The 24665-nt window shown below is 55.1% G+C and overlaps 2 protein-coding genes across 4 annotated transcripts; one reads left to right on the plus strand and one right to left on the minus strand.

Annotated features, from left to right (window-relative positions):
- Positions 1 to 524: 524 nt before the first annotated feature.
- On the minus strand, positions 525 to 5290 carry PIH1D1 (PIH1 domain containing 1). Its single transcript, XM_086690407.1, has 9 exons — positions 4355 to 5290; positions 3942 to 4008; positions 3417 to 3596; positions 2242 to 2303; positions 2072 to 2153; positions 1500 to 1629; positions 1180 to 1255; positions 750 to 893; positions 525 to 647 (listed from the first exon to the last, which is right to left on the minus strand). The coding sequence occupies exons 1-9, from the start codon at positions 4442 to 4444 to the stop codon at positions 606 to 608; spliced, it is 873 nt and encodes a 290-aa protein (XP_086546533.1). The 5' UTR covers positions 4445 to 5290; the 3' UTR covers positions 525 to 605.
- ALDH16A1 (aldehyde dehydrogenase 16 family member A1) lies at positions 5288 to 20567 on the plus strand. 3 transcript variants are annotated; one of them, XM_086690404.1, is made up of 18 exons: positions 5338 to 5473; positions 7805 to 7857; positions 10387 to 10489; positions 11035 to 11161; positions 11877 to 12055; positions 12142 to 12219; positions 12846 to 13027; positions 13110 to 13262; positions 13741 to 13926; positions 14334 to 14429; positions 14617 to 14753; positions 14954 to 15059; positions 15150 to 15280; positions 15575 to 15742; positions 16012 to 16213; positions 19028 to 19213; positions 19494 to 19616; positions 20284 to 20567. In XM_086690404.1, exons 1-18 carry the CDS (start codon positions 5464 to 5466, stop codon positions 20443 to 20445), a joined length of 2382 nt encoding a protein of 793 aa, XP_086546530.1. In that variant the 5' UTR covers positions 5338 to 5463; the 3' UTR covers positions 20446 to 20567. The 3 variants fall into 3 exon arrangements, with proteins under 3 accessions (XP_086546528.1, XP_086546530.1, XP_086546529.1); XM_086690402.1 differs by lacking the exon at positions 7805 to 7857 and having other exon boundaries at positions 5288 to 5473; XM_086690403.1 differs by lacking the exons at positions 5338 to 5473; positions 7805 to 7857 and adding an exon at positions 9838 to 10014.
- Positions 20568 to 24665: the final 4098 nt, after the last annotated feature.

Raw genomic sequence — 24665 nt, forward strand, 5'->3', positions numbered from 1 at the left:
CTCCCTCTCTCTCTGTCCCTCCCCCACTCACGCCGTCTCTTTCTCTCCCTCCCTCAAAAATAATAAACATCAAACAATTTTTAATTTAAAATTAAAAAAAATTCTGGTTTTATTGACGAGGCACACTAAGGGGGGGGACGGGTACAGCAGAAACTAAAGAGAGGCTGCAAAACACAGGTGTGCTCAGGACACCATTCGCTGTGCTGGGACTGAGTGACAGGAAGGACAGGGAGAAAATGAAGCATAAAGGGGACCACGCCACACATGGCCTGGAGTGCTGCGCTGCAGGGGGCTCTGGGACCTTCTCCTGGGACCCTGGGGAGCCGAGGACCCCTGAAGTGGAGAGGGGAGGGTCGGCTCTGGGACCGTGTGCAACACGACGGGAGAGACTGGCGGCCAGGGAGGGGCTCTGGTGGGGAGAGGCTGAGGCCTCAGCGGGGACAGTGACTTCCCTGTGACTCCAGGACACGGTCCAATGTCCCTTTTCCCTCCCGCTCCCCGTGCATTCCTAGCCAGACACAGAACAAAGGCAAACATCTTTTATTTCCATTTTAGAGAAGCCACCAGCCTCTTCTCTCCACTTAGAAGCACAGAAAGAAAGCAGGTCAAGAAGACACCGACAGGAGGGGCATGGCCACCATCAACTGCTGAGGAGAGACGGGAAACAGATTAAGGATTCAGGAGCAGGAGCCCAGGCCTCCCCAGCGTCCCCGCTCCCCCTGCACACCTCCCTCTACCTCCCCAGGTACCTTTCTCTTCCTATGGAAGGCTGCTTTGCTCTCCTCAGAGTTGATCCGCAGGGGGATATAGGCATCCAGATGGTACAGCTGCTGGGGGCCCCCCAACACTACCCGGTTCTCCCCAATCTCCAGCGACAGCCCCAGAGCTCCATCCTGGGAATATTGACGGAGTGAGCCCACCCTTCCGTTCCCAGCAATAGGCCAATAATAATATGGACCAGGAAAAAAAGCCTTGTGTGTTGTTGTTGTTGTTTTAAGGTCTATTTATTTTTGAGACGGAGACAGCACGCGAGCAGGGTAAGGGCAGAGAAAGGAGGAGACACAGAATCCAAAGCAGGCTCCAGGCTCAGCGCTGTCTGCATATGCCCAGCTCACTCTCCCTCGGAGACCCCAACCTTTCCAGACCTCATTCTCCCACTCTGGTCAGAGGTACACTCACCAGTTTGGGGAGGTCAATTTCAGCCAAGAGGAGGTCAGGGGCTTCCAGCCAAAGGTTCAGGTGAGGCTTCTCAGGGCTGCGAAAGACCAAGACCCAAAACTGAGGAGAGCCCACTAGGCCTCTGCCAAGGCTATTCTTTCCCTTTCTCCCTCCTACAAACCCTGCTGCCTCCCGGAGCCTTCTCAGTGGCCATCCTGCTTCCCCCCCTCTGGGTTCCCAGGGCCCCAGGACACCGCCTCCTATGGGGAGGAAGGATTGAGGGAGGGATTCCAAAAATTACTGGGGAGACATGAGAGAGACAGAACCCAGCGAAGGCCCACCCTTCCTCAGGTCTCGGGGAGTCGGGAGTGTACAGGTTTCCCAGCTCCTGGATCCGAGGACGTTGTTGGGAGCGGATATTTTGCTGGGAGATGGAGCCCAGGAAAGGTCGGTTCTTCAACATGCGCCACTCTGTGAGTAGGAAGCTCAGGGTCAAACGTGGCTCAAGCGCGGGTTCCCTTGGCTTTCCTAGGGGTCCCCACGCAGCAAGAGCCTCAGGGGAAAGTCTCCGCCCCTCCCAGGATGCCAGGGATCTGGCCACACCCCCGAGCTTGGCTTCAGGAAATCTGCCCACTTTAGCCCCGCCCTTCTAGGGGCATGTGGGGGCGGGATCTGTCGCCAGAGGTGCTCCTGGCTCCGCCCTCTGGCTCGCCAGACCCCGCCCCTTATCTGGCTCCTGGGCCAGTCCCATCTCCACCCCCACCCCCACCTTGGGAAGCCTCACCTTCTCCCTGTAACCCGCAGCCCAGGGACCAAAACAATCCCTGCCCATACCAGCACCACCTTTTCCAAGGGCTGTCCCCGAGCTGCTCTGGCTCCCCGAGTCCCCGCTAGTGCAGGCCACGCCCTTCACCTGGATTCAGCTGAAGACTGTATTTGTCCTCAAGGCCCTCCCTGGCGATGGTGACCACGAGCTCCCGCAAGAAATCGCTGTTCTAGAAGTGAGAGGGGGAGATTTGCCGGAGGGCTCGGGATGGAGGGAGAGGCCCCAGCCCAGGCCTCACCCGCAGCCCCGCCCCCAACCTGCATCCTCCGGTAGAAGTCGCTGTTCACCGCTACGTCGTAGGCGGTACAACCCTGGCCTTCTGTGGGGAGAGAAAGGGGGTGAGACCCCCAGCCCTCGGTAGGAACCCCACCGCCCAGATAACGACGAGGCAAAAACGATAAAGGACAGCGGCCACACGAACCAGAAAGACCCAGAGACAATTAGAAAGTGAGGGCTCTTGCCAGTCATACCAGCCTCCTCTCTACTGTTCTGGTCCTTTCCCACCACATCCCAGCAATGACCCTGCCCCTTCCCTGCTCACAGCCCTCCCATGGCTCCCCAGCGCCCCAGACGAAGGTTTGTGTCCTTCAGTCTGGCGCTGGAGGCCCTGTGTGGTCAGCTCCTCCCACCTGAAGAGAAGCTCACGTCTCTGTTGGGGACCTCGTCCCTTTAAATTTCTTCCAGTCTCTTCCAATTACTGACCGATCCAATTCAACCATTCTCTCCAGCCTCTGGACTCCTCGGTCCCCTCTGCCTAGAACCCTCTTCTGTGTCTTGGCCTGACACACTCCTTCGGTTCCTTTGCATCTTATATCTGCCACCTCCTCCAGGAAGCCTTCCTTGACTCCTCAGTTCGGGTAAAGAGCCCACCCCCCTCCAACTCCAGAGCGGCAAAGATCACACCATAATGAAATCGCATCTGTCTTCTCTGCCCTCACCTAAGACTAGGAGTCTCTCAAGGGCAAGTTCTGGGTTGGATCAGTCCCTGCTCCCCAGGGCACTGCCCAAAGCTTGGTCCCAGGAGGCTTCAGGGGACATACGTTAATTGAAAAAGCAAGCACACAGACACAGAAACTCAACAGAGACACGTGAGACAAGGCAGAGAGACAGAGACAGGGGAGAAGAGTGAAGAAGGAAACAGGAACAAGACTGAGAGCTGGTCTGGCCAGCTAATGAGGACACCCGCCCAGCTCTCCCTCACTGTGGGGTAGGGCAGGGAGAAGTGCCAGCCTGGCCAGGTGGGCAGAACGAGGACAGAACTACCCCGTGTAGCAGGCACTGGAGGCCCAGGAGGTTAAGTTCACGTCACAAGGAAAAGGGGGCCAGATTTCTAGGGGGGAAGGGGGGAGGGGGATCTTGGGCCCTGGATCTTGGATCCTAGGGAAGAAAGGACTCAGGGAGCTAGCTTCCTGGGTCCCCCGAGGGCACTGACTTGCGTCCAGTTCTGCATGAGGCTCTCCCAGGCTCATGGGGATGCGAAACCCGGCTTGGTCTTCCTCCAGCATTTGAAGCAGCTCGTCCTCGGTCACATCAGCCGGAGGAGGGATGGAAGGAGAGTGACAGATGTTGATGAAAACCTTCCCTTCGGAGGAGTTGGTCTTTATGCAGAAACCTGGTGGAAATGGGTTTGTCCTGATGTCTGCCTCTGTGTGCGTCTCTGTCCTTCCCTTGATCTGTCCCTGCTTTGAGTCTCAGTCCTCTGCTTTCTGGGCCTGCTCCCCTCCCCATTCCTGGGATCTCTGACTCTCCTTCTATCTTTGAGTCTGTCCCCCAGTCACTCCTGTCCTCCTCCTTCTCTCTTTAGCTCTTGGTCCCTCCCCCTCTCCCTGCCAAAGACCTCTATACTCCATTATTCTGCCTCTCTCCTGCTTCCTCTGTCTCTGTCCCCTGCCCCCAGTCTCTGTCCACCTCTCTCTGAGACTCAATCCCTCTCTCTCTGGCTTTCTGCCTTTCTTACCAGGTTGAGGTTGGATCTGTGTGGATTCTGGTCTGCTTGTCTGGGCTTGCTGGAGCTCCTTGGAGGCCTGTGTGAAGGAAAACACCCTCCAGTCACGGTGTCTATGCTATCAGACCCTCATTTGTTCTTCAAAAGTTTATGGAGAAATTTTGTGCATGTGAGATATGAGCAGAATAAGACATACTATGTCCCTCTCCTCCTTTGAGGACCCCTATGAACAATCCCAACCCCATCTGCATTTCTTCCAGATCCTAGCAAACTTGGAGCTAACCAACTACAATCCCACGTAGTGCCTTCTGGGAATGTAGTCCCATCTCAGAACACCCGCGGGCGTACACACATATACACAACATACACACACACATCCCCAGAATACCCAGGGACCCAGGACCCGGAGGCCGGTCAGTCCGCACCTGCCGCAGTAGCTCCTCGAAACGCATGGTCTCAGCGCCCATCTTCTCTGCCTCGCTTAGCTCGGGCACCAGCAGCTTCGAGTCCGCCATGGCCCTGGGGAAAAGACCTAGGCGTCCTCAGTAACTCCGACGTGAGCGGGAACCTTCTCCAGGATGCGAATTGTGGAGCCTGCTGCCAGACCCACCCCCGGCTCCTGGTGCCCACTATTCCGTATGAAAGTCTAAGAATCTGTCCTGAAACTGTAATTCCACTCAGACCAGATACGGCTGTCAAATCCGTTTGGAGCCAATATTTCCAGATGCTCTCTACGTCCTACGTGCTATGTAAATGACAGCCACGCTTCTAGTCACTGTGTAACCAAGGACTTCGGCCGACCACGCTTCCGTCTGCCTCAAAAGCTCATTCACCAATCCTGCAACCTCATTACGTTCCGACCAATCATAATCTAAGGATTAAGCCCCGCCTCTCACCTCAACCAATCAAAACTAAATCCTGAACCTAGGTTCTAAATGCCACACTTCCTGTGCCGATTAAAGCCGTATTTCTCCTTCCCAACAACATCTAGCCAAACTACGGGGCAGTCCAGACTGGCACACTTTCAAAACCTTCATTTCAGTGTCCATCGTAAAAGCTTCCCTTCTGATCTATGAACTATCGCTTCGTCCCAGAGCTAGATTCGATTCTCTAGTAAATACACTTCGGACTAAATATACTTCCTGTCCTCAGTATAAAAAGGGTGGCGGGAAGAACCACACGGTCATTCTTCTAAATCTGGAGCACCCCTAACTACCGGCCAGGCGCCCACATCTCGGTTCCCCGCCGCCCCCACTTTGAGGACTGCGCATGCTCCAAACTACACTAACCAGCTTGGAGGGCATGGGCGGGACCACCGGGTCTAAGGTGGGGTTACGCTCTATCTCCCGTAGCCCCGCCCTTTGGGCTGGAGGGGGCGGTGTCGCCCTTCGACCTCAAGGTTCCTCTGGGCAGAGCGCCCCGCACTCCTTCGTGGAAAGCGGTCCGGGCGAGTGATGGCTGCGACGCACGCACAGCGCAGCACCCGAGAGATCTTCGCCACGCTGGAGTACGGACCCGTGCCTGAGAGCCACGCATGCGCATTGGTGAGGGCCTGCCGTTCAGCGCTGCCCATTCCCGCCCCCTCCCCCCCAACCAGGCATCCAGGTCCAGTTTAGCGCGCGGACTCCCGTGATCCACCGCGGCAGCTCGGCAGCTCCGCCCTTCTCGGTTCCCGTGATTCTCGCCACCCCTTGGGACCCACCCTAGAAGGGCATTCCCTTAAGCCTTTGCGGTTGCTTCTTCTTAAGCCTGGATCCTCTTCCGTTGTTTGGTAGTAGCTCTCCTGCTCCCTGGTACCTACTTGGGATGGCGTTTCCCCGATTGCTTCGAGGCCTCGGATTCCCCGGAGGCTCCCGTGATTCTCCCAGCCCCCTCAGAACTTCCCGGGATCCCCCGGGACTCGAAATTCCTGTGGGGCTTCCTTGATCTTCCAAGGTCCCTCAAGCCCCATAGACTTCCCCAGAACATGCTGTAGCTCCCATGATCCTGAGTAAAGCCCCCCCCCCCCCCCCGCCTTCCCATGGAGTCCCGGGATTCCTCAAGGCCCCCACCAATACTTGAGGGTCTCCTAGGATCTTGTGAGCTCAGAACTCCAGAATACATCAGAACTAAACTGTAATTAACCTACACCCCCCAGAATATCCCCATGGGGCTCCCATGACCCCCCCCCCTCACCCATCTCAGAATACCCCCCCCATGGGGCTCCCGTGATTCTTCAGGGCCTCTTCAAATCCTCATGAGACTTCTGTGATCCCTCAGGGTCCCCCAGAACCTCTTGTGGTTCTTACGGAGAAGTAGGGTGGCTCGAATATCCTGTAATTACCTAGCCCCCTCAGAATTCCCTCACTGGGGCTCTCGTGATCACACAGGGTCTTCTAGCACCCAGGAATGAGAAGCTTGGGCTTCTCTTCAAGGAGAGAAGAGGAGTCTAGAACCGTGGTCCAAGTGGAAGAAGATGAGGTCAGAGCCAGGAGCCGGCTGTGAAAATGGATAAGGTGGATAGGAGGGGATGAGGCAGGGGAACCGTTTGAGGAGTTGAGAGGGCAAGGGCAATGCCTGGGGTCCAGCTGTGTCTCCATCCCTCCACCACCACCACCAGCGAGGAACCCAGGAGGACTAGAGTTGCAAGGAAAGACCCTGAGCGTGATTATCGCATGGTGAAAGTGTGAGGGACCCGGGGACAGCCTTGAGTTATGTGCAGGAGTCTGATGTTACTTGGGCTTGAGCCTTTCAGGACTGGAGACGGGGACCTGGGAGTCACCACCGTAGGACCATTGGACGGTGGGAGTGATGATCTGGGACAGAGCACACAGAATTCCCACACTTGAAGGTGGGCTTGAGATGGAATATACTGAAATAGCAATAATGTAGAAATAGCTTATATTTACTGGGTGCTTTCTATGTGCCAGCCTCTGTGCTCAGTGTGATCTCCTTTAATCCCCAGAACAGCTGTGGGAGGGGATGGTTGTCATCCTTTTAGTGATAGCACACAGAGGCTTGAGGGGGTAAGTAATTTGCCCACGGCCAACACGGTTTAAAATAGGTAAAGCTGAGATTTGAACCTGAACCCTCGGATTCACGGTTTTCCCCCACAGCCTCCCAAGCAAAGGTCTCAACCTTACAACATGTGGGCCCGATTCATCCAACAAATTGTTTTCTTTGGCCCGAACTTTATTTTTGAAAATGTGAATTCGTGGTCAACTAATTCCATGGAAACATCCCAGGATTCCAGCTTCTTTTGAAAATAAAATCCCAAAATTTGGCAATGTTTGGCTCACATTCCCTGACAAAAATCATCTGGATCCAATAGTGACTGTCTTTTTTAGGCAAGTTGTGAGTTCCCAGTCTCCACCAGGCCCTCTTCTCACACTAGCGTGACCTGCCAGGACCCCGTAGACATTCTTTTAGGGTTTTGTTTTTCTTTGGGAGGGGGGGATTTGCAAACTTCCACAGAGAACTTGATACTATGAATTGCTATTTACTTCAGCTTCAGGAATCGTCAACATTTGGTCCAGAGCTGTATTCTTTGGTTTTCTCTTTTTTCTGGAATGATTTAAATCCCAGATGTCATGTTATCTTCCCATAAATATTTGAATCCTCTTTTCTAACTGATAAGAACTCACTTGATAACATAACCCACCTGGCCATTTTTCGCACTTCACACTAGCAGCCAATTCTTTAATTTTTTGTATATTTTTAAGTAGGTTCCACGCTCAACGTGGGGCTGGAACTCACAACCCTGAGACCAGGAGTCACACATTCTACTGAGTGAGCCAGCCAGGCGTGCCCCTAGGGGTCATTCTTTAATATCATCCAATGTCAGGGTGCCTGGGGGGCTCAGTCTGTTAAGCGTCTGACTCTTGATTTCGGCTCAGGTCATGATCTCACCGTTCGTGTTCCAGCCCCATACGAAGAGCCAGTTGGCAGGGTAAGAGAAAGATTAGGAGAATGGGGCATTTGGGATGCTAAGAGAAGAGAGAGAACATCTGTGGAAGGAAAAAATGGGAAGCGTGACTCGGATTTAGCGAGGATTTTGGGGGGGACAGGAGCAGGGAGAGAAATCTGAAGCAGACGTGGAGGGAGAGATTAAGAGCAAGTCTTACGCAGTGCTGCTCTCAGCGTGTCACGTGCATTGATCCATTTCATCCTCGCCACAACCCTGTGAAGTAGGGAGGGGCTGGGATTATCCCCATCTTTCAGATGACCTTGCGGGGACCAGAGTGTGATAACACCCTGGCTAAGGTTGCACCGCTCAGTCCCAGAACCGGGTTTCGAATCCACACACTGCTGCCCCGTTGGCAATGCCTACGTGCCGCGCCTGGGGCTCAGCCCAAGAAGCTGCACCTGTGGGGCCTGTGTCTTCACCGGGGGTCCACACTGCTCCTCTAAGTGGCGGCCGCCGAGGGGGGAGGGAATGCCATCACACGGTTGGGTGCAGGGACTACCCGGCTTAGAAACCCCACCTTCCAAAAAGAACCCGATGGTGCCTAATACAGTGTCATGGGCGTTGCTTCCAGAGTCTTGTACGCCCCAAGGTATATGCCCCATCACAGGAATGCAGAGGACTCTGGGCACCTGGGGGGCTCAGTGGGTTGATTGAGCGTCCGACTTCAGGTCACCATCTCCCGGTTCGTGAGTTCGAGCCCCACCCTCAGGCTCACTGCTGTCAGCACAGAGCCCGCTTCAGAGTTCAGATCCTCTGTCCCCCTCTCTGCCTGCTCCTCCCCTGTTCATGCTCTCTCTGTCTCTCAAAAATACATAAACATTAAAAAAAAAAAAAAAAACGCAGACAACTCCAGACAGCCTCAGTGCCCTGGCTTCCCATTGGATATTTAGGGTGTGTCCCCAGTTGTCCCGTTCAGGTGCAGTGGACCATTCAGGGGTCATTGTTGTCTGGTAATACAGCTGAATTGTCTCAGGTTCCCTGAGTATTAGAAAAGTTCACCTGAGGTCACTTCTGCATGGAGGAGAACAGATTGTTTTGTTTTGTTTCGCTTCATTTTGTTTTGTTTTGCTTTTTAATGTTTATTTTTGAGAGAGAGAGACGGGGAGAGAGAGAGGGACACAGAAGCCAAAGCAGGCTCCAGGCTCTGAGCCGTCAGCACGGAGCCTGACGTGGGGCTCAAACCCAGGGACTCAAGATCACGACCCGAGCTGAAATTAGACGCTCAGCCGACTGAGCCACCCAGTCGCCCCAGGAGAATGGGTTTTATGAAGCCGCATGTCAAAGTCAGTAGGACAGCCCTCACGTGTGGCTGGTGAGAACGTAAAATGGCACAACCACCATGGCAAACAGTTTGGGGGTCCGTCAAGAGGTTACCCAGAGAGTTGCCATATGACCCAGCCATTCCGCTCCTGGGTACATTTGCCTAAAAGAAGTGAAGGCGGGTGTTCAGACAAAATCAGGTACGGGAAGCTGCCTCAGCGGCACTGTGCGCAGTAACCAGAAGGCTGAAACAAATGGAATGTGTCAAGTGATAATGAACAGAGACAAAACGTAGCCTCTCCAGACAACAGAATGTCCTACAGCCACAAAAAGGAATGATTGATACGTGCTACAACTTGGATGAGCTCCAGAAACACCATGTTGGGGGCGCCTGGGTGGCTCAGTCGGTGAAGCATCCAACTTCGGCTCAGGTCATGATCTCATAGTTTATCAGTTCGAGCCCTGCATTGGGCTCTGTGCTGACAGCTCAGAGCCTGCTTCAGATCCTCGGGCTTTCTCTCTCTCTGCTCCTCCCCAGCCTGCGCTTTCTCTCTCTCTCTCTCTCTCAGAAATAAGTAATCAGTAAAAAAGAAATTTAAAAAGCAAACCACCATCTTGGGTGAAAGAAGCCAGCCAAAGAGGCCACGTGTTGTGGGGTCCCGATTCACGTGGAATATCCAGAGAAGGCAAATCCGCAGAAACAGGAAGCAGATTAGCAATTAGGGGCTAGGGGCATGAGGAAGAGAGAGTGACTGCCTGATGGGTGCCGAGTTTCGTTTTGGGGGGATGAGAATGTTCTGAAACTAGGTCGTGATGGTTGCACGACATTGTGAACGTACCACATGCCGCTGGATTGTACGCCTTGAAATGGTTAACATGGTGGGTTTTATGTTCCATGTTGTTTTTGTTTTTTTTTTTAATGTTTATCTATTTTTGAGAGGTGGGGGTGGGGGAGACAGAACCCAAAGCAGACTTCTTGCATCAGCGCAGAGCACGATGCTCGGCTCAGAGTCACGAACCGTGAGATCGTGACGCGGGTCGAAGCCGGACACTCAACCGACTGAGCCCACCCAGGCGCTCCATTTGGTGCATGTATCTTATGTTTATGTGCATTTTCCTGTCACACCGGCAACGAATTGGCAGGTGGGGCGAAGGGGTGCAAGTGTCCCCCTCCCAGAGGACCCTAGGTAGGGACTGAACTCCCCTAGCTGCCTCTCAGACGTTGTCCTAAACTGTCTTTGCCTCCCCCAGGCCTGGCTGGACACCCAAGACCGGCACTTGGGTCACTATGTAAATGGAAAGTGGCTGAAGCCGGAACACAGGAATTCAGTACCTTGCCGGGATCCTATCACAGGTATGAAGTGTCCCCCGGTTGTGCGGGGAGGGAGAGGCAGGCATCCATATCCCCAGCCGTATCTACCAACAACACCCCATTCTCTTTGCTCAGGGCCCTGAAGGCAGGAAGTAGCCAGTGTGGGGAGAAGCCCAAGATTTCTGGCTCTTCCTGTTAAAGTCATCCAAATAATAGCTCCAAGTGCCTGCGGGTGCTTTTTGAAGTCAGTGTCTACCAAGATCCCTTCCTTGATTAATATATTTATATATTTTTAGCATTTTATTTATTGTCGAGAGAGCGAGCGAGCGAGCGTGCGAGCAGGGGAGGGGCGGAGGGAGAGGGGGACAGAGGATCTGAATCGGGCTCTGCACGGACAGCGGCGAGCCCGATGCGGGGCTCCGACCCACAAACCGTGAGATCGTGACCTGAGCTGAAGTCGGATGCTCAACTGGCTGAGCCACCCAGGCGCCCCTACAACCAAAATATTTATAATAATAGAGTGGAGCTGGGGAGCAGCTCTACTGCCTGGGGGGGCACATCTGGGGTCCCTCCATTCATCTCCCCAGGAGAGAACTTGGCCAGTTGCCCCCAGGCACAGGCTGAGGATGTGGCGGCAGCCGTGGAGGCAGCAAGGACTGCGTGGGAGAACTGGGGCGGACTCCCTGGAGCCTCTCGGGCCCAGTACCTGACCAGGTGATGCGGTTGAGGTGTGGACCTTGGGAGGTGGGGGACAAGATGAGACCAGTCACTCCTGTAAAAGCGAATGAGACAGTCGGGGCAGGCACTGCTGGTTCACGAGGGAGGAAGGGGCTGGGGACCAGGACTCCTGTGTCTCACCCACGGGCTCCCAGCCTGCCAGCGCCTCAAGCAACCACTTGAGACTCTGGGAACAAAGACTCTATTTCCCGATGTCTCGATGTCTCGCGGAATTGATTGCGTAGCTAAGGCTCACATTCCCAGCATGCTTTGAGCCTGTAGCGGCTAAAGCATCCATCCACCAGGACTAGTAATGACAAAGCTCTGTCTCCCAGAATAGCCTCGGGCCTCATCGAGGCCCCATTTTCCTGGCGGTTCATTGGGGCTCCTGGAGCCTCAGCGTCACCCGTTTTCCATCATACTCTTGGAGCAATTAGAGACCAACATTCCATTTTCTAAAATGCAATTGAGATTAAAGGTTGAATTTCCAATTTCTCAGCACCTTCGGGGGTTGCGGGCGGCCGAGATCTGCAAAAGGCACCCTCGGGGTTTGTGTTTCTCGGACTACATTTCCCATAAATCTTTGGTGCTCTTCACCTCTGGTAAATGGTGGAGGCGATCATGGGGATTGTAGTCCAGGTATGTAGGGGGTGTTCCAGGACTCTGACTGAGAGGCAATGGGAAATGACTCGCCCCCTGGCTTTCTCTACAGGCTGGCCAAGATGATCCAGAAGCACCAGCGGCTACTTTGGACCCTGGAGTCCCTGGTGACCGGGCGAGCCGTTCGAGAGGTTCGAGACAGGGATATCCCACTGGCCCAGCAGCTACTCCAATGCCATGCAGTCCAGGCATACACCCAGGAGGAGACGCTGGCAGGCTGGGAGCCCATGGGTGAGACGCAGGAGTCCTGGTCCCCAGCCCCTTCCTCCCTCGTGAACCAGCAGTGCCTGCCCTGATTGTCTCATTCACTTTTACAGGAGTGATTGGTCTCATCTTGTCACCCACGTTCTCCTTCCTTGAGATGATGTGGAGGATTTGCCCTGCCTTGGCTGTGGGTAATTGATGGGCCGGGTCTGAGAAGGACGGTGCTGATGGGGCCTGGACCCCTGGATCTGAGGGAGGAAGGGGCTGGGGGGCCTTGACCCCTGGGTCTGAGGGAGGAGGGGCTGGGGGACCTTGACTCCTGGGTCTGAGGGAGGAGGGGGCTGGGAATCGTGGGTCTGAGGGAAGAGGGGTGTGGGGACCTTATCCCCTGGGTCAGAGGGAGGAGGGATCTCGGTGCTTTGACCCCTGGGTCTGATGGAGGAGGGGGCTGGGGAGCCTTGACCCCTGGGTCTGAGGGAGGAGGGGGCTGGGACTCATGGGTCTGAGGGAAGAGGGGTGTGGGGGCCTTGACCCCTGGGTCTGAGGGAGGAGGGGGCTGGGGGACCTTGACCCCTGGGTCTGAGGGAGGAGGGGGCTGGGACTCATGGGTCTGAGGGAAGAGGGGTGTGGGGGCCTTGACCCCTGGGTCTGAGGGAGGAGGGGGCTGGGGGACCTTGACCCCTGGGTCTGAGGGAGGAGGGGCTGGGGGGCCTTGACTCCTGGGTCTGAGGGAGGAGGGGGCTGGGACTCGTGGGTCTGAGGGAGGAGGGGCCGGGAGCCCAGACTCCAGGATCTTTGCGCTGCCCACCTTTCCCAGGGTGCACTGTGGTGGTGCTGGTGCCCCCAGGCTCTCCAACACCCCTCCTCCTGGCCCAGCTGGCAGGGGAACTAGGCTCCTTCCCAGGAATCCTCAACGTGATCAACGGCCCTGCCTCCCTGGGCCCCATCCTGGCCTCCCAGCCTGGAGTCCAGAAGGTGACCTTCTGTGGAGCCGTTGAGGTATCTTCGGGGTCGGGAGGGGGACGGGACGTGGCGGGGAGGCCCAAAGGCCCCTCGGCTGAATCCCGCGGGGGCCCTGCAGGAAGGACGTGTCCTTCGGCGGACCCTGGCGGGTCAGGGTGCTGAGCTGGGCCTGGCACTGGGGGCCGAGTCGCTGCTGGTGCTGACGGAGGCAGCGGACGTGGACTCGGCCGTGGAGGGCGTCGTGGATGCAGCCTGGTCCGACCGCAGCGCGGTGAGGCCCATGCACTCGTGTGCCCCCAAGTCCTGGGGATCGTGCGTGTCCGTCTCCAGACCTCAGGGCCTCATGTCTCCACTGATTATAATTTTCAGTTCCTTGTGCCTCAGATTCTGTCTCCGCACCATGGCGCGTGTGGGGCTCCCGCACGTCGGATTTCTGCCTTTCCACATCCCGGCTCTCCAGTTTTTGCAGAGGGCTCACGTCTCTTGTTCTTTAAGATTCTCTTCACTTTTCTAAGTATCCGTGTCCCTACTTTTCCAACCTCTGTCTTCACTCTGAATCACCAACTTCTGTAACTTCACTTCCTGCCCGGGTTTGGGGCCTCAGTGAGTCTCTAGGGTCCCCAGCCACCCCCCCCTTGACCCTCCTCTGATCTGTGTGTGTACATCCCCAAGTCTCCACCCTCTGTGGGGGCCCGTCCCCTCAACGTGAGCCCCGACCTTGCCTGCCCTGACATCCCTTTTCCTCACAGGGGGGACTCCGGCTCCTCATCCAGGAGTCCGTATGGGACGAGACGATGAGGCGGCTTCAGGAGCGCATGGCACGGCTTCGGGGCGGTCGAGGGTTGGACGGCGCTGTGGACATGGGGGCTCGAGGGGCTGCCGCACACGACCTGGCCCAGCGCTACGTGCGCGAGGCCCAGAGTCAGGGCGCACAGGTGAGCAAGGCGTACAGACCCCTGGCGCCAGGGGAAGAGGGACCTGGAAACCCAACTCCTGGGTCTGAGGGAGGAGGGGCTGGGGGCCGAGACTGAATCTGAGGGAGGAGGGGGTGGGGACCAAGACTCTGGGTCTGAGGGAAGAGGGGCTAGAGGCCTAGTCTCCCAGGTCTGAGGGAGGAGGGGCTGGGGTCCCAGACTCTGAGTCTGAGGGAGGAGGGGGCCGAGGGTCCTGACTCCTGGGTCTGAGGGAGGAGGGGCTGGGGGTCTGGACTCCTGGGTCTGAGGGAGGAAGGGGCTGGGGGCCCAGACTCTGGGTCTGAGGGAGGAGGGACTGGGGGCCTAGTCTCCCAGGTCTGAGGGAGGAGGAGCTGGGGGTGTACCTTAGATCTTTCCTTTCCCCTCAGGTGTTCCAGGCTGGCGATGTTCCCTCAGTCAGCCCATTCTTCCCCCCAACTTTGGTCTCTGACCTGCCCCCAGCCTCCCCATGTACCCAGGCAGAGGTGAGCCCTTCAGGGCCCCGGAAATCCTTTTCCATCCACCCGTCTGCAGCCACACATGGGCAGCAACACTACACCTGCAGAGGCCCCCGGAGTGACCATTTGGTCCGGGTCTGGGGGCTGCTGAATGGGTGGGGTGTTGGGGGGGGAGCTGGCCGGGCCACCTGAACTCTGTCGTCACCCCTTCCAGGTGCCCTGGCCTGTGGTCGTGGCCTCCCCATACCGCACAGCTAAGGAGGCACTGGCCGTGGCCAACGGGACGCCCCGAGGAGGCAGTGCCAGTGTGTGGAGCGAGAGACTAGGGCAGGCCTTGGAGCTGGGCTATGGGTCAGTCGGCGCCTGCTGGGGCACAAAGGCAGTCTGTTGGGCGGGGGGGGGGGGGAGGCTCAAGCTTCTGCTCTTTCTCTCAGTCTTGAGGTCTCCATTCCACTCTCTGTGGGTCTCTGGGTCTCTCTCCACCCTGCCCCTCCGACCATTTACCCCCTGCAACCTTCTGTTCTTGCTGATGTCCTCCTCTCCCCGGACAGGCTCCGGGTGGGCACAGTCTGGATCAACGCCCACGGCCTTAGACACCCCGAAGTGCCCACAGGTGGCTGCAAGGAGAGTGGGTCTTCCTGGCACGGGGGCCCAGACGTGAGTTCCCTCCTCCTGCCCCCCATCAGCACCCCCTTCAACCACCCAGTGCCCACCTTGCGTCCTTTTGACACTCTGCCCCTCTCACAGGGTCTGTATGAGTATCTGCGGCCCTCCGGGACCCCTGCCCGGCTGCCTTCCCTTTCTGAGAATCTGAACTATGACACCTTTGGCCTTGCTGTCCCCCTGACCCTACCATCTGGGCCTGAAATAGGACCCAGGTGAGCTGCAACTCCCAGAATCTCTGGGGGTACGGCAGGCGGGGAGAAGGGAAGTTGTAGCAGGCTGCCCAGGGACTGGAGGAGGGGTTCATTAGAGCCATCTTGAGGGGGGTCCCCGAGTCCTGCCCAGAATTGCATTCTCTGTGGCTTCACACCCACCCCCCTCACCCCTGCCTGAAGGGAGTCTCAGTTCTGCTAAATGAAGGAGTGCCCTCCCAGAGGCTCAGTAGGTGGAGCCTGGGGTCCGAGTAGACCTGGCCCCAGGACCCACCCCCACGCCTCGCCCTGCTCCAGCCCAGCAGCCCCCTATGGGCTCTTCATCGGGGGCCGTTTCCAAGCTCCTGGGGCCCAGAGCTCCAGACGCATCCAGGATTCGAAAGGCAATCTCCATGCCTACGTGGCTGAGGGCGGAGCCAAGGATATCCGAGGTGCCGTGGAGGCCGCTCACCAGGCTGCCCCTGGGTAAGGGGAACCCCGTGGGAAAACCCAGAGGTCGTGGGGCATTTCAGAGGGTAGCCTGAGACCCCCCCTCCCCCAAGGGCTGATGGGATCTGGGGTCTGGGTCCTGAGGGCTGAGCTCCCAAAGCTGACAGGATATGGGTCACGCCCCTCCCCATGCAGATGGGCCGTGGGGTCTGGAGCCCCGCAGTAGGGGCTGTGGACAGAGCTGGGGCACCTGGAAAGAACCAGGAGCAGGAAGCCGCCCCGTAACGTGCACTGCCCTCCCCCAGCTGGGTGAGCCAGCCACCAGGAGCCCGGGCGTCCCTGCTGTGGGCCCTGGCATCTGCACTGGAGCGCCGGGAGCCTGCCCTCGCCTCGGCGCTGGAGAGGCACGGAGTGGAGCTCAAGACCGCCAAGGTGGAGGTGGAGCTTAGCGCGAGGCGGCTGCGGGCGTGGGGGGCCCGCGCCCAGGCCCAAGGCCACCTCTTGCAGGTGAGAGGGTTCTGGGGGCCAGCAGACGGGGCGGGCGGTCTGCAGTAGAGGTTAGAGCAAGGACTTTGGAGTGAGCCCAGCCGCACAGCATCCCAGCTGCACGCGATCACCAGCAAGTGGCCTCCCCTCTCCGCACCTCGATTTCCTCATCTGTGTAATGGGCATATGGTCTGCATCACAGTGTAACACCTCAGATTGTCGTTAGTAACCCATTTCTGGACCGTAAAATCAGTTTAGTGGTTGCAGTATGATTTTTTTCCTACTCTTTTTTTGTTTTAATGTTTATTTGTTTTTGAGAGAGAGGGAGTGCACACGAGCAAGGTAGGGGCGGAGAGAGAGAGAGAGGGAGACAGAGGATCCAAAGCTGGCTCTGCGCTGACAGCACAGAGTCGGACGCGGGGCTCGAACCCACAAACTGCGAGACCATGACCTGAGCCAAAGTCGGACGCTTAACCGCCTGAGCCGCCCAGGCGCCCCTCTACTCTTTTCTTTTTTTCTTTTCTTTTCTTTTCTTTTCTTTTCTTTTCTTTTCTTTTCTTTTCTTTTCAGAAAGAGAACGCAGGGGAGAGGGGCAGAGAGAGAGAGAGAATCCCAAGCGGGCTTCACGCTCAGCATGGAGCCCGACACAGGGCTCGATCCCCCATCCCTGGGATCATGACCTGAACTGAAATCAAGAGTCAGACGCTCAACTGACTGAGCCACCCAGCTTTTTTTTTTTTTTTTTTTTAAACAGAATAGAACAGGAAATATAGAATGTCTTACACAGAGTGTTGCTTCGTGTGACTTTGGTTTTGTTTATATACATGACAGGCAACCAAATACAGGGTTGATATGAAACATACAGTGAGTCCGTGAAGAAAGGTTGAGGAGGGGTGCCTGGGTGGCTTTGTTGGTTGAGCATCCGACAGCGGCTCAGGTCAAGATCTCACAGTTGGTGAGTTCGAGCCCTGCATCAGACTCGCTGCTGTCAGTGCAAAGCCCACTTCGGATCCTCTGTTCCCCTCTCTCTGTCCTTCCCCCACTCTCGCTCGCTCGTGCCCTCTCTCCCAAAAATAAATAAAACATTTAAAAAAAATTTTTTAATAAAAAAAGAAAGAAAGCGTGAGGATTCAGTGAGTCAGGCAATGGCACCAGAGCACTCAGGGATAGAAATGAGAGATAATTGGGGTGCGTGGGTGGCTTAGTCGGTTAGGCGTCCAACTCTCAGATCATCTCAGGTCATGATCTCACGGTCTGTGAGTTCGAGCTCCGTGTCGGGCTGTGTGCTGACGGCTCGGGGCCTGGAGGCTGCTTTGGATTCTGTGTCTCCTTCTCTCTCTGCTCCTCCCCCACTCACGCTCTGTCTCTCTCTCCTTCAAAAATAAATAAAGACATTAATTTTTTTTTATTTAAATAATTAGTTAAATACGTAAAAATAGGGAGCAATCCAAATGTCCCTGGATTGGTTAATAAATAAAGTGTGGTAGGTCCCTACAAGGAATCTTACTCAGCATTCAGGAGTGAACATGCTACATGGTGGATGAATCTCAGAATTACTACACTAAGTGAAAGAAGCCAGATTTTAAAAAATAAAATAAATAGTACAGACTCTATAATTGCAAATCTAGAAAATTCTAGAAAGTACAAATTATAGGGGTGCCTGGGTGGCTCAGTCAGTTAAGCATCGGACTCTTAGTTTCGGCTCAGGTCATAATCTCGCAGTTTCATGAGTTCAAGCCCCATGTCAGGCTCTACACTGGCAGCATGGAACCTGTTTGGGATTCTCTCCCTCTCTCTCTGCCCTTCCCCCACTTGCACTCCCTCAATCTCTCAAAATAAATAAATCAGCTTAAAAAAAAAATACAAACTATGGTGAGAGGAAGTGGTTGAGGACAGAGAGGGTTCAAATGGAGGCAGGAGGGGAGCGCCTGGGTGGCTCAGTCGGTTGAGCGTCAGACTTCGGCTCAGTCGGTTGAGCGTCAGACTTCAGCTCAGGTCACGATCTCATGGTCCGTGAGTTCGAGCCCCGCGTCGGGCTCTGGGCTGATGGCTCAGAGCCTGGAGCCTGCTTCCGATTCTGTGTCTCCCTCTCTCTCTGCCCCTCCCCCGTTCATGCTCTGTCTCTCTCTGTCTCAAAAATAAATAAAACGTTAAAAAAAATTAAAAATTAAAAAAAAAACAACAAATGGAGGCAGGAGGGAAGGATCACAAAGGGGCACAAGGAGATTTGAAGGGTGAAGTTCATTACCTTGATTATAGTGTCGGTTTTAGGAGTACATGTAGATCTCAAAATGTATCAAATTGGGGCACCTGGCTAGCTCAGTCGTTAGAGCATGCAACTCTTGATCTCAGGGTCATGAGTTCAAGCCCACGTTGGGCGTAGAGCTTACTTAAAAAAAAGAAAAAAAATTATCAAATTGTACCCTTTAAAATGCATGCAGATTAGTGAATGTCAATTATATTCAATAAAATTTTGTGGGTTTTTTTTAATCATACACACACACACACACAAACAAAACATGGGCCAGATTCTGAGCCCTCTACATGCATTAACTTGTTTCATTTTAGAAACAAATCTACGAGGTAAGCAATAGCCTCATTTGAAAGGTGGGAAACTGAGGCCCAGAGAGGTTAAGTAACTCACCCAAGGTCACACAGCTGGTAAGTGGCAGAGCTGGGACTTCAACCCAGCTGCCTGGCCCAAGTCTGCTCTGAACCGTCACCTGGTTAATTATTGTTGGAGTTGTTACAGAGAAGCAAAGATAGGTAGAGGAGGAAAGGGGCAGACGATGAGGCTCTTCAACCCAGCCCTTGACCTCCTGCCTGTCCCTGCAGGTGGCAGAGCTGAGAGGCCCTGTGCTCCGGCTGCGGGAGCCGCTGGGCGTGCTGGCTATCGTGTGCCCTGATGAGTGGCCCCTGCTTGCCTTTGCGTCCCTGCTGGCCGCCGCCCTGGCCCATGGCAACACCGTGGTCTTGGTGCCCAGCGGGGTCTGCCCCATCCCCGCGTTGGAGGTCTGCCAGGTACGGTTGCCCGCCTTCCTGCCGCTGCTCCCAGCAGCCCCTGGGGCAGCAGAGGGATGGACGGTGTCCCAAGGCCTGCACTAGCCCCACCCCCTTGTAACCACGGCAACCCCAGTCCCCATTGCCCCCGCCCTCCATCCAAGCTTGCACTGCTCATGGACCCCGTGACCATTCTGGTCAGGACCCCGTGAGCCCTCCCCGGAAGCTCACTCCTCACCCAACCTATTGCCTTCGGCGTCTCTGACTCCCTTCCCTCCCGACCCCCTCTCCCATCCCCTAGGATATGGCCACCTTGTTGCCAGCGGGCCTGGTGAATGTGGTGACTGGAGACCGGGACCACCTGACCCGCTGCCTGGCCTTGCACCAGGACGTCCAGGCCCTGTGGTATTTCGGATCTGCCCAGGTACCCTTTGCTTTGCCATCTCTCCAGCGTCCTAAACCTCACCAACGGTCTCCTCCTTTTCTGGAAACCTGGCAGTGCCCCCTTAGAGTTCCCGTTGCTAAGGAGGAGAAATTCCTTGGCAACCGGGTCCTGAGATCCCACCCTCCAGAGTCCCTGTTGCTAAGGGAGAGGATCTCCTTAGCATAGCAACAAGGGCCTGAGATCCTGCCCGGCCCAAAGACCCAATCTCATTGGACAACCCGTTGCTAAGGGACCACACCCTGTAACAGACTCAAGCCCACAGTCCACCCTCAAGCCTGAAGGTGACAGAGGGGAACTCCTTGTCATAAGAACCTCAGGCCTCATTCCTTTGAATGTGGGCTGTTAATGGGGAGGAAATTCCCCAGCCGCAAAGGTCAATGTTGTCTCCCTCCACGTCTGGTAGGTTTGCCTGCTACAAGCTGAGCATTGTAGCAACAGAGCCTAGGTCAAGCCTTGGGGCCCGTCCGCAAAGGTCAACGTTGTCTCCCTCGTATCTGGAAGGTTTGCCTGCTACAAGCTGAGCATTGTAGCACCAGAGCCTAGGTCAAGCCTTGGGGCCCCTCCGCAGTAATAGTCCTGGTTGCCAAGGAAGCAGCTGCTTGGCAACCAAGCTGGCGGAAGGGCTGATCCCCCTTTTCTGTGTCAGGGCTCCCAGTTTGTGGAGTGGGCCTCAGCAGGAAACCTGAAGCCGGTGTGGGTGAACAGGGGCCGCCCTCGGGCCTGGGATCAGGAAGCCCAGGGAGCAGGCCCAGAGCTGGGGCTGCGGGCAGCACGGACCAAGGCCCTGTGGCTGCCCATGGGCGACTGATGCCTGAGTGCCCCCACACTCCGTCTTGGACAGAGGAGAGATGGACCCCGACAGACACCAGAAGCCTGGAGCCTTCTTTTATGATGGCTCCGATGCCCTCCAATAAACTCTGACCAACCTTGGCTGTGCCTCTCAGGGGAGGAAGTGGGGGAGTAGCGACTTCTGTTCTGTTTGAGGCCTTTTGAATTTTAAGACTCAGCAGCTGGGTGGGCTGGCTCCAGTATAACCCGGTATTTGTGAGACACATAAAGGGAACTCTGAAGAGCCCCAGGCAGGCCCTCAGAGCCTCATGTTTCCCCCTTGGTCTTCTCCATCGTGTAGCTCTTCCCCTTTGACTTTCTCTGCCTATGCATTGTTTTAGGACCCATAGCTTGCAGACAAACAATAAAACACAGTGGCTCTCTGGAATACAATAAAAACCCTGGTAAGTTACTTTTCCCAATTCCCATGGTATAAACGCTCCCACCATGTTCCCGATGACTAAACAACAGGCTAACAGAATTCCTAAATTTTTTAATGTTTCATTATTTTTGAGAGAGAGACAGAGCATGAGCGGGGGAGGGGCAGAGAGAGAGGGAGACACCGAATCCGAAGCGGCTCTGCGCTGACAGCTCAGATGCGGGGCTCGAACCCACGAACTGTGAGATCAAGACCTGAGCCAGAAGTCGGACACTCAACTGACTGAGCCACCCAGGCGTCCCCAGAATTCCTAAATTTTTAACAGTCTGCTCCCATGAGCGAATCTGAGCGGCTCGAGCACATCATGTTTTAGATTTTTTTTTTTCTTTTTTTAAAGGTTTTAAGTCATTTCTACCCCCAATGTGGGGCTCGCACTCACAACCCGGAGATCCAGAATCACATGTTCTGCCTACTGAACCAGCCAGGCACCCCTAGAATTCTTTTTGATGCAAGGAACCCACTCACGCTAGCTCAGGATGAAGGAATTTTCTAGAAGGCTACAGAGATGTCTTACAGAAAATAGGGCAAGACATGCATCTGAGGTGCCCCAGCTCTTGAGAACCTAGATGCAGGCAGGAACCAGGGCTGGTCCTTTCTCTGTGGGCATGTGATCACTGGAATTTTTTTTTTTTTTTTTTTTTTAAGTAATTTGTACCCAACATAGGGCTCGAACTCATGACCACAAGATCAAGAGTTGGATGCTCCCCCCACTGAGGCAGCCAGGCGCCCCATCTCTGGGGTTTTCTATCTCTACCTGTCTGCTTCAATCAACTCTTTCAGCCATGTGATCTTAGGAAAGCTTCTTAACTGCTCTGAGCCTGTTTCCTCATCTGTAAAATGGGACTAATAGTTCTAACCAGACTGGTTAACTTAGTGATGGGTACACAGCACATGCTTCACCAGTGTTAGCTGTTAAATAGAGGTTGCTTCTGTCATGGGGCAAATGAGACTAAGAAGCCTCCTGTCAGTATCTGATTAAAGCTGGACCAGATCATTATCTCTCCCAGGATCTGGACGTTTGGAGAGAGTTGGAGGAAAGTCCCTGGAAGGCTCTAGTTTCTGTCTGTGTTTTGACAACTCCCTCCGGGATTCCACGGGCTGCCTCAGTGTCCTTCCCATTAATCCTGTGGCTTTATCCAGCCAAGGGCAACTACCAGGTCGACGTAACCCCAGCCCTGACCTCTGGCAAGCGTCCGTGCTGCATCCAGGGAGAGGAAATCTGGCCAGTTTGGGTCAGGCATACACTTCTGGGCCAATCAATCATGTCTGGCCAGGGGTGGAAGCTTCTAGTCTGTGAAGCTGTCCACTGAGTGCCTTACTCTGAGCCAGTCACTGTTCCACGTGCTGGGGAGACAGCCAGGAACAAGAGAAGCTAGGCCTCAGGAGCTGATGTTCTAGTGGGCGAGAGCTGTGTTAGGCTCCTGTCGCCGCTGCAACAAAGTTTTAACGGCTTAAGCACAAGTGTTTGATCTTAACAGCCCTGGGTGTCGAAGTCTGAAAATGGGCCTCACCAAACTAAACTCAGGGTGTCAACAGCGCTGCGTTCCTGACTGGAGCTCAAGGGAAGAATGTTCTCCCTGCTTTTTCTTTGGCACGTGACCCTGTGCTGCTCTTTGTAGCCCCCCAATCCATGATCGTCTCCCCACCTCAAGACAAGTCCTGTCTGCAGAGGCCCGTTGGCCATGTGAGGTAACATTGAGAGGTTCCACTGGACATCTTTTTTTTTTTTTTTTTTTAAGTTTATTTATTTATTTTGAGAGAGAGGGAGAGAGAATCCCAAGCAGGCTCTGTGCTGTCCGCACAGAGCCCCACGCAGGGCTTGAACCTATGAACCATGAGGCCACAACCTGAGCCAAAATCAAACGCTTAATGAGCCACCCAGGGGCCCCAGTTTATTCTGAGAGAGAGAGAGAGAGAGAGAGAACTAGTGTGAGCAGAGGAGGGGCAGAGAGACAGGGAGAGAGAGAATCCCAAGCAGGCGCCGAGCTGTCAGTGCTGAGCCCAACACGGGGCTCGATCTCACAAACCGAGCTCACGACCTGAGCCGAAACCAAAACCAAGGATCGGACTCTCGGCCGAGCGAGCCACCCAGGCACGCCTCCAGTAGACGTCTTCGAGAGCCATTCTGCCCACTGCAAGAGGAGACACAAAACTAGATAATCGAGAAAATACCTGCCTGGCGTGACCAGCTACGCCAGGCTGAACAGGAAGCGACGTAAAGAGGGCAAGGAGGAGAGAGGGATGGTATCACAGGTTGGGCGAGGCTTTGCTGCAGTAACAACCCCCAGACCTTTGCGGTCGACAACCACAAAGTTCATTTCTTGCTCACGGTAACCTGTCCATCAAGGGGCCCTCCGTTCATCAGAGCCACGCAGGGACCCAGGCTGACTGTGGCCCGATCTCAAAGTGGCTTGTGTCATCACAGAGCCACTCCCTGACCCACTTAATCCTCATCCAGAAGTGACACTCGGCACCTCCACCCTCCTTTCGTTGGCCAAAGGGAGTCACGTGACTGTGCCTGAGTTCCACGGGGCACATGGTCCTAGACTCCTGCAGAGGAAGGCCCCCGGATGTTTGTGAACAATTCTTCCGGGGATGGGAGGGCCAAGCACGAGCTTCAGAGAAGCACGGATGTGGAAGGGACCTTATATTTTCTCATTTACCTCCAGGCTGGAGTCAAAGAAACTGAGGCTTATTGGGGCGCCTGGGTGGCGCAGTCGGTTAAGCGTCCGACTTCAGCCAGGTCACGATCTAGCGGTCCGGGAGTTCGAGCCCCGCGTCGGGCTCTAGGCTGATGGCTCAGAGCCTGGAGCCTGTTTCCGATTCTGTGTCTCCCTCTCTCTCTGCCCCTCCCCCGTTCATGCTCTGTCTCTCTCTGTCCCAAAATTAAATAAACGTTGAAAAAAAAAAATTTAAAAAAAAAAAAAAGAAACTGAGGCTTATTGAGGATAAGGGGCTGGCCAAGCTCCCACAATGACCCAGCCAGAGCTAAAAGTGATATTTGCCAGGCCTGATGCAACAAGACCTATTCCCCAAGTCCCCTTGGGTCGCGGGCCCTGGCAGGACAAAGCCAGAGGCCCAGAGGACGGTCAGACCCCAGCAACACAACAAGCTCCTGGCCTGTGCCAGGGAGACCCATAATCTGTGCGACTGTGGAGGGGACACGGGGGGGGGGGGGGGGACCACCTGGAGACTGAGGATCTTATAAGAGTTTTGGTGTGGGCGAACGGGGAGGAGATAAAGAGGAAGTGAGTGGCACGGCAGAAGGGCTAGAAAGCTGTTCCAAGGGCAATAGGGAGCCACAGAAGGTGTGTGAGCAGAAGAGAGGTAGGTAGGCTCAGCTCTGGTTGGAAGATACCACATAACCTGAGGTGACAGTTGTTATGATATGAGAAGGAGCTCAGGGTACCCAGAGATGTCACCCTATCCAACCCGAGTGCGCATGTGCAAGGGGAGGGTGAGGGACGGCGGCCACCTTCCCAGGGAAGGTGCCGTGTGTGTTCAGGGTTTTTTTTTTTCCGGCTTTGTTGAGGTATTATTGACAAAGGTTGCATCTATTTCGGTGATACGACCTGATTTTTTTAAGTGTATAAAACGTGTTTACTATACCTATACATCGTGAAACAGTTAACCGTAATCAACTTAATGAACACATCCATTGCCTCACAAAGTCACCTTTTCTGTGTGCGATGAGAACATTGAAGATCCACTCTCTTAGCTCAGTGCCTCTGGAAAAAAAAAGAAAGAAAGAAAAATTCCGA

The sequence above is a fragment of the Puma concolor genome, chromosome E2, assembly GCF_028749965.1.
Source record: "Puma concolor isolate L17-30 chromosome E2, mPumCon1.1.hap2, whole genome shotgun sequence".
Lineage (NCBI taxonomy): Eukaryota > Metazoa > Chordata > Mammalia > Carnivora > Felidae > Puma > Puma concolor.

Bases quoted from the DNA above. Each gene is read 5' to 3' on its own strand.
- ALDH16A1 (XM_086690402.1), top strand. From the start codon at position 5,384: ATGGCTGCGACGCACGCACAGCGCAGCACCCGAGAGATCTTCGCCACG. The intron at 10,490-11,034 runs GTATGAAGTGTC...TCATCTCCCCAG, and splicing joins TTGCCGGGATCCTATCACAG to GAGAGAACTTGGCCAGTTGC. The intron at 12,220-12,845 runs GTAATTGATGGG...CACCTTTCCCAG, and splicing joins TTGCCCTGCCTTGGCTGTGG to GGTGCACTGTGGTGGTGCTG.
- PIH1D1 (XM_086690407.1), bottom strand. From the start codon at position 4,444: ATGGCGGACTCGAAGCTGCTGGTGCCCGAGCTAAGCGAGGCAGAGAAG. The intron at 3,597-3,941 runs GTAAGAAAGGCA...CATTTCCACCAG, and splicing joins ACAGATCCAACCTCAACCTG to GTTTCTGCATAAAGACCAAC. The intron at 1,256-1,499 runs GTGGGCCTTCGC...GGTCTTTCGCAG, and splicing joins TCCCCGAGACCTGAGGAAGG to CCCTGAGAAGCCTCACCTGA.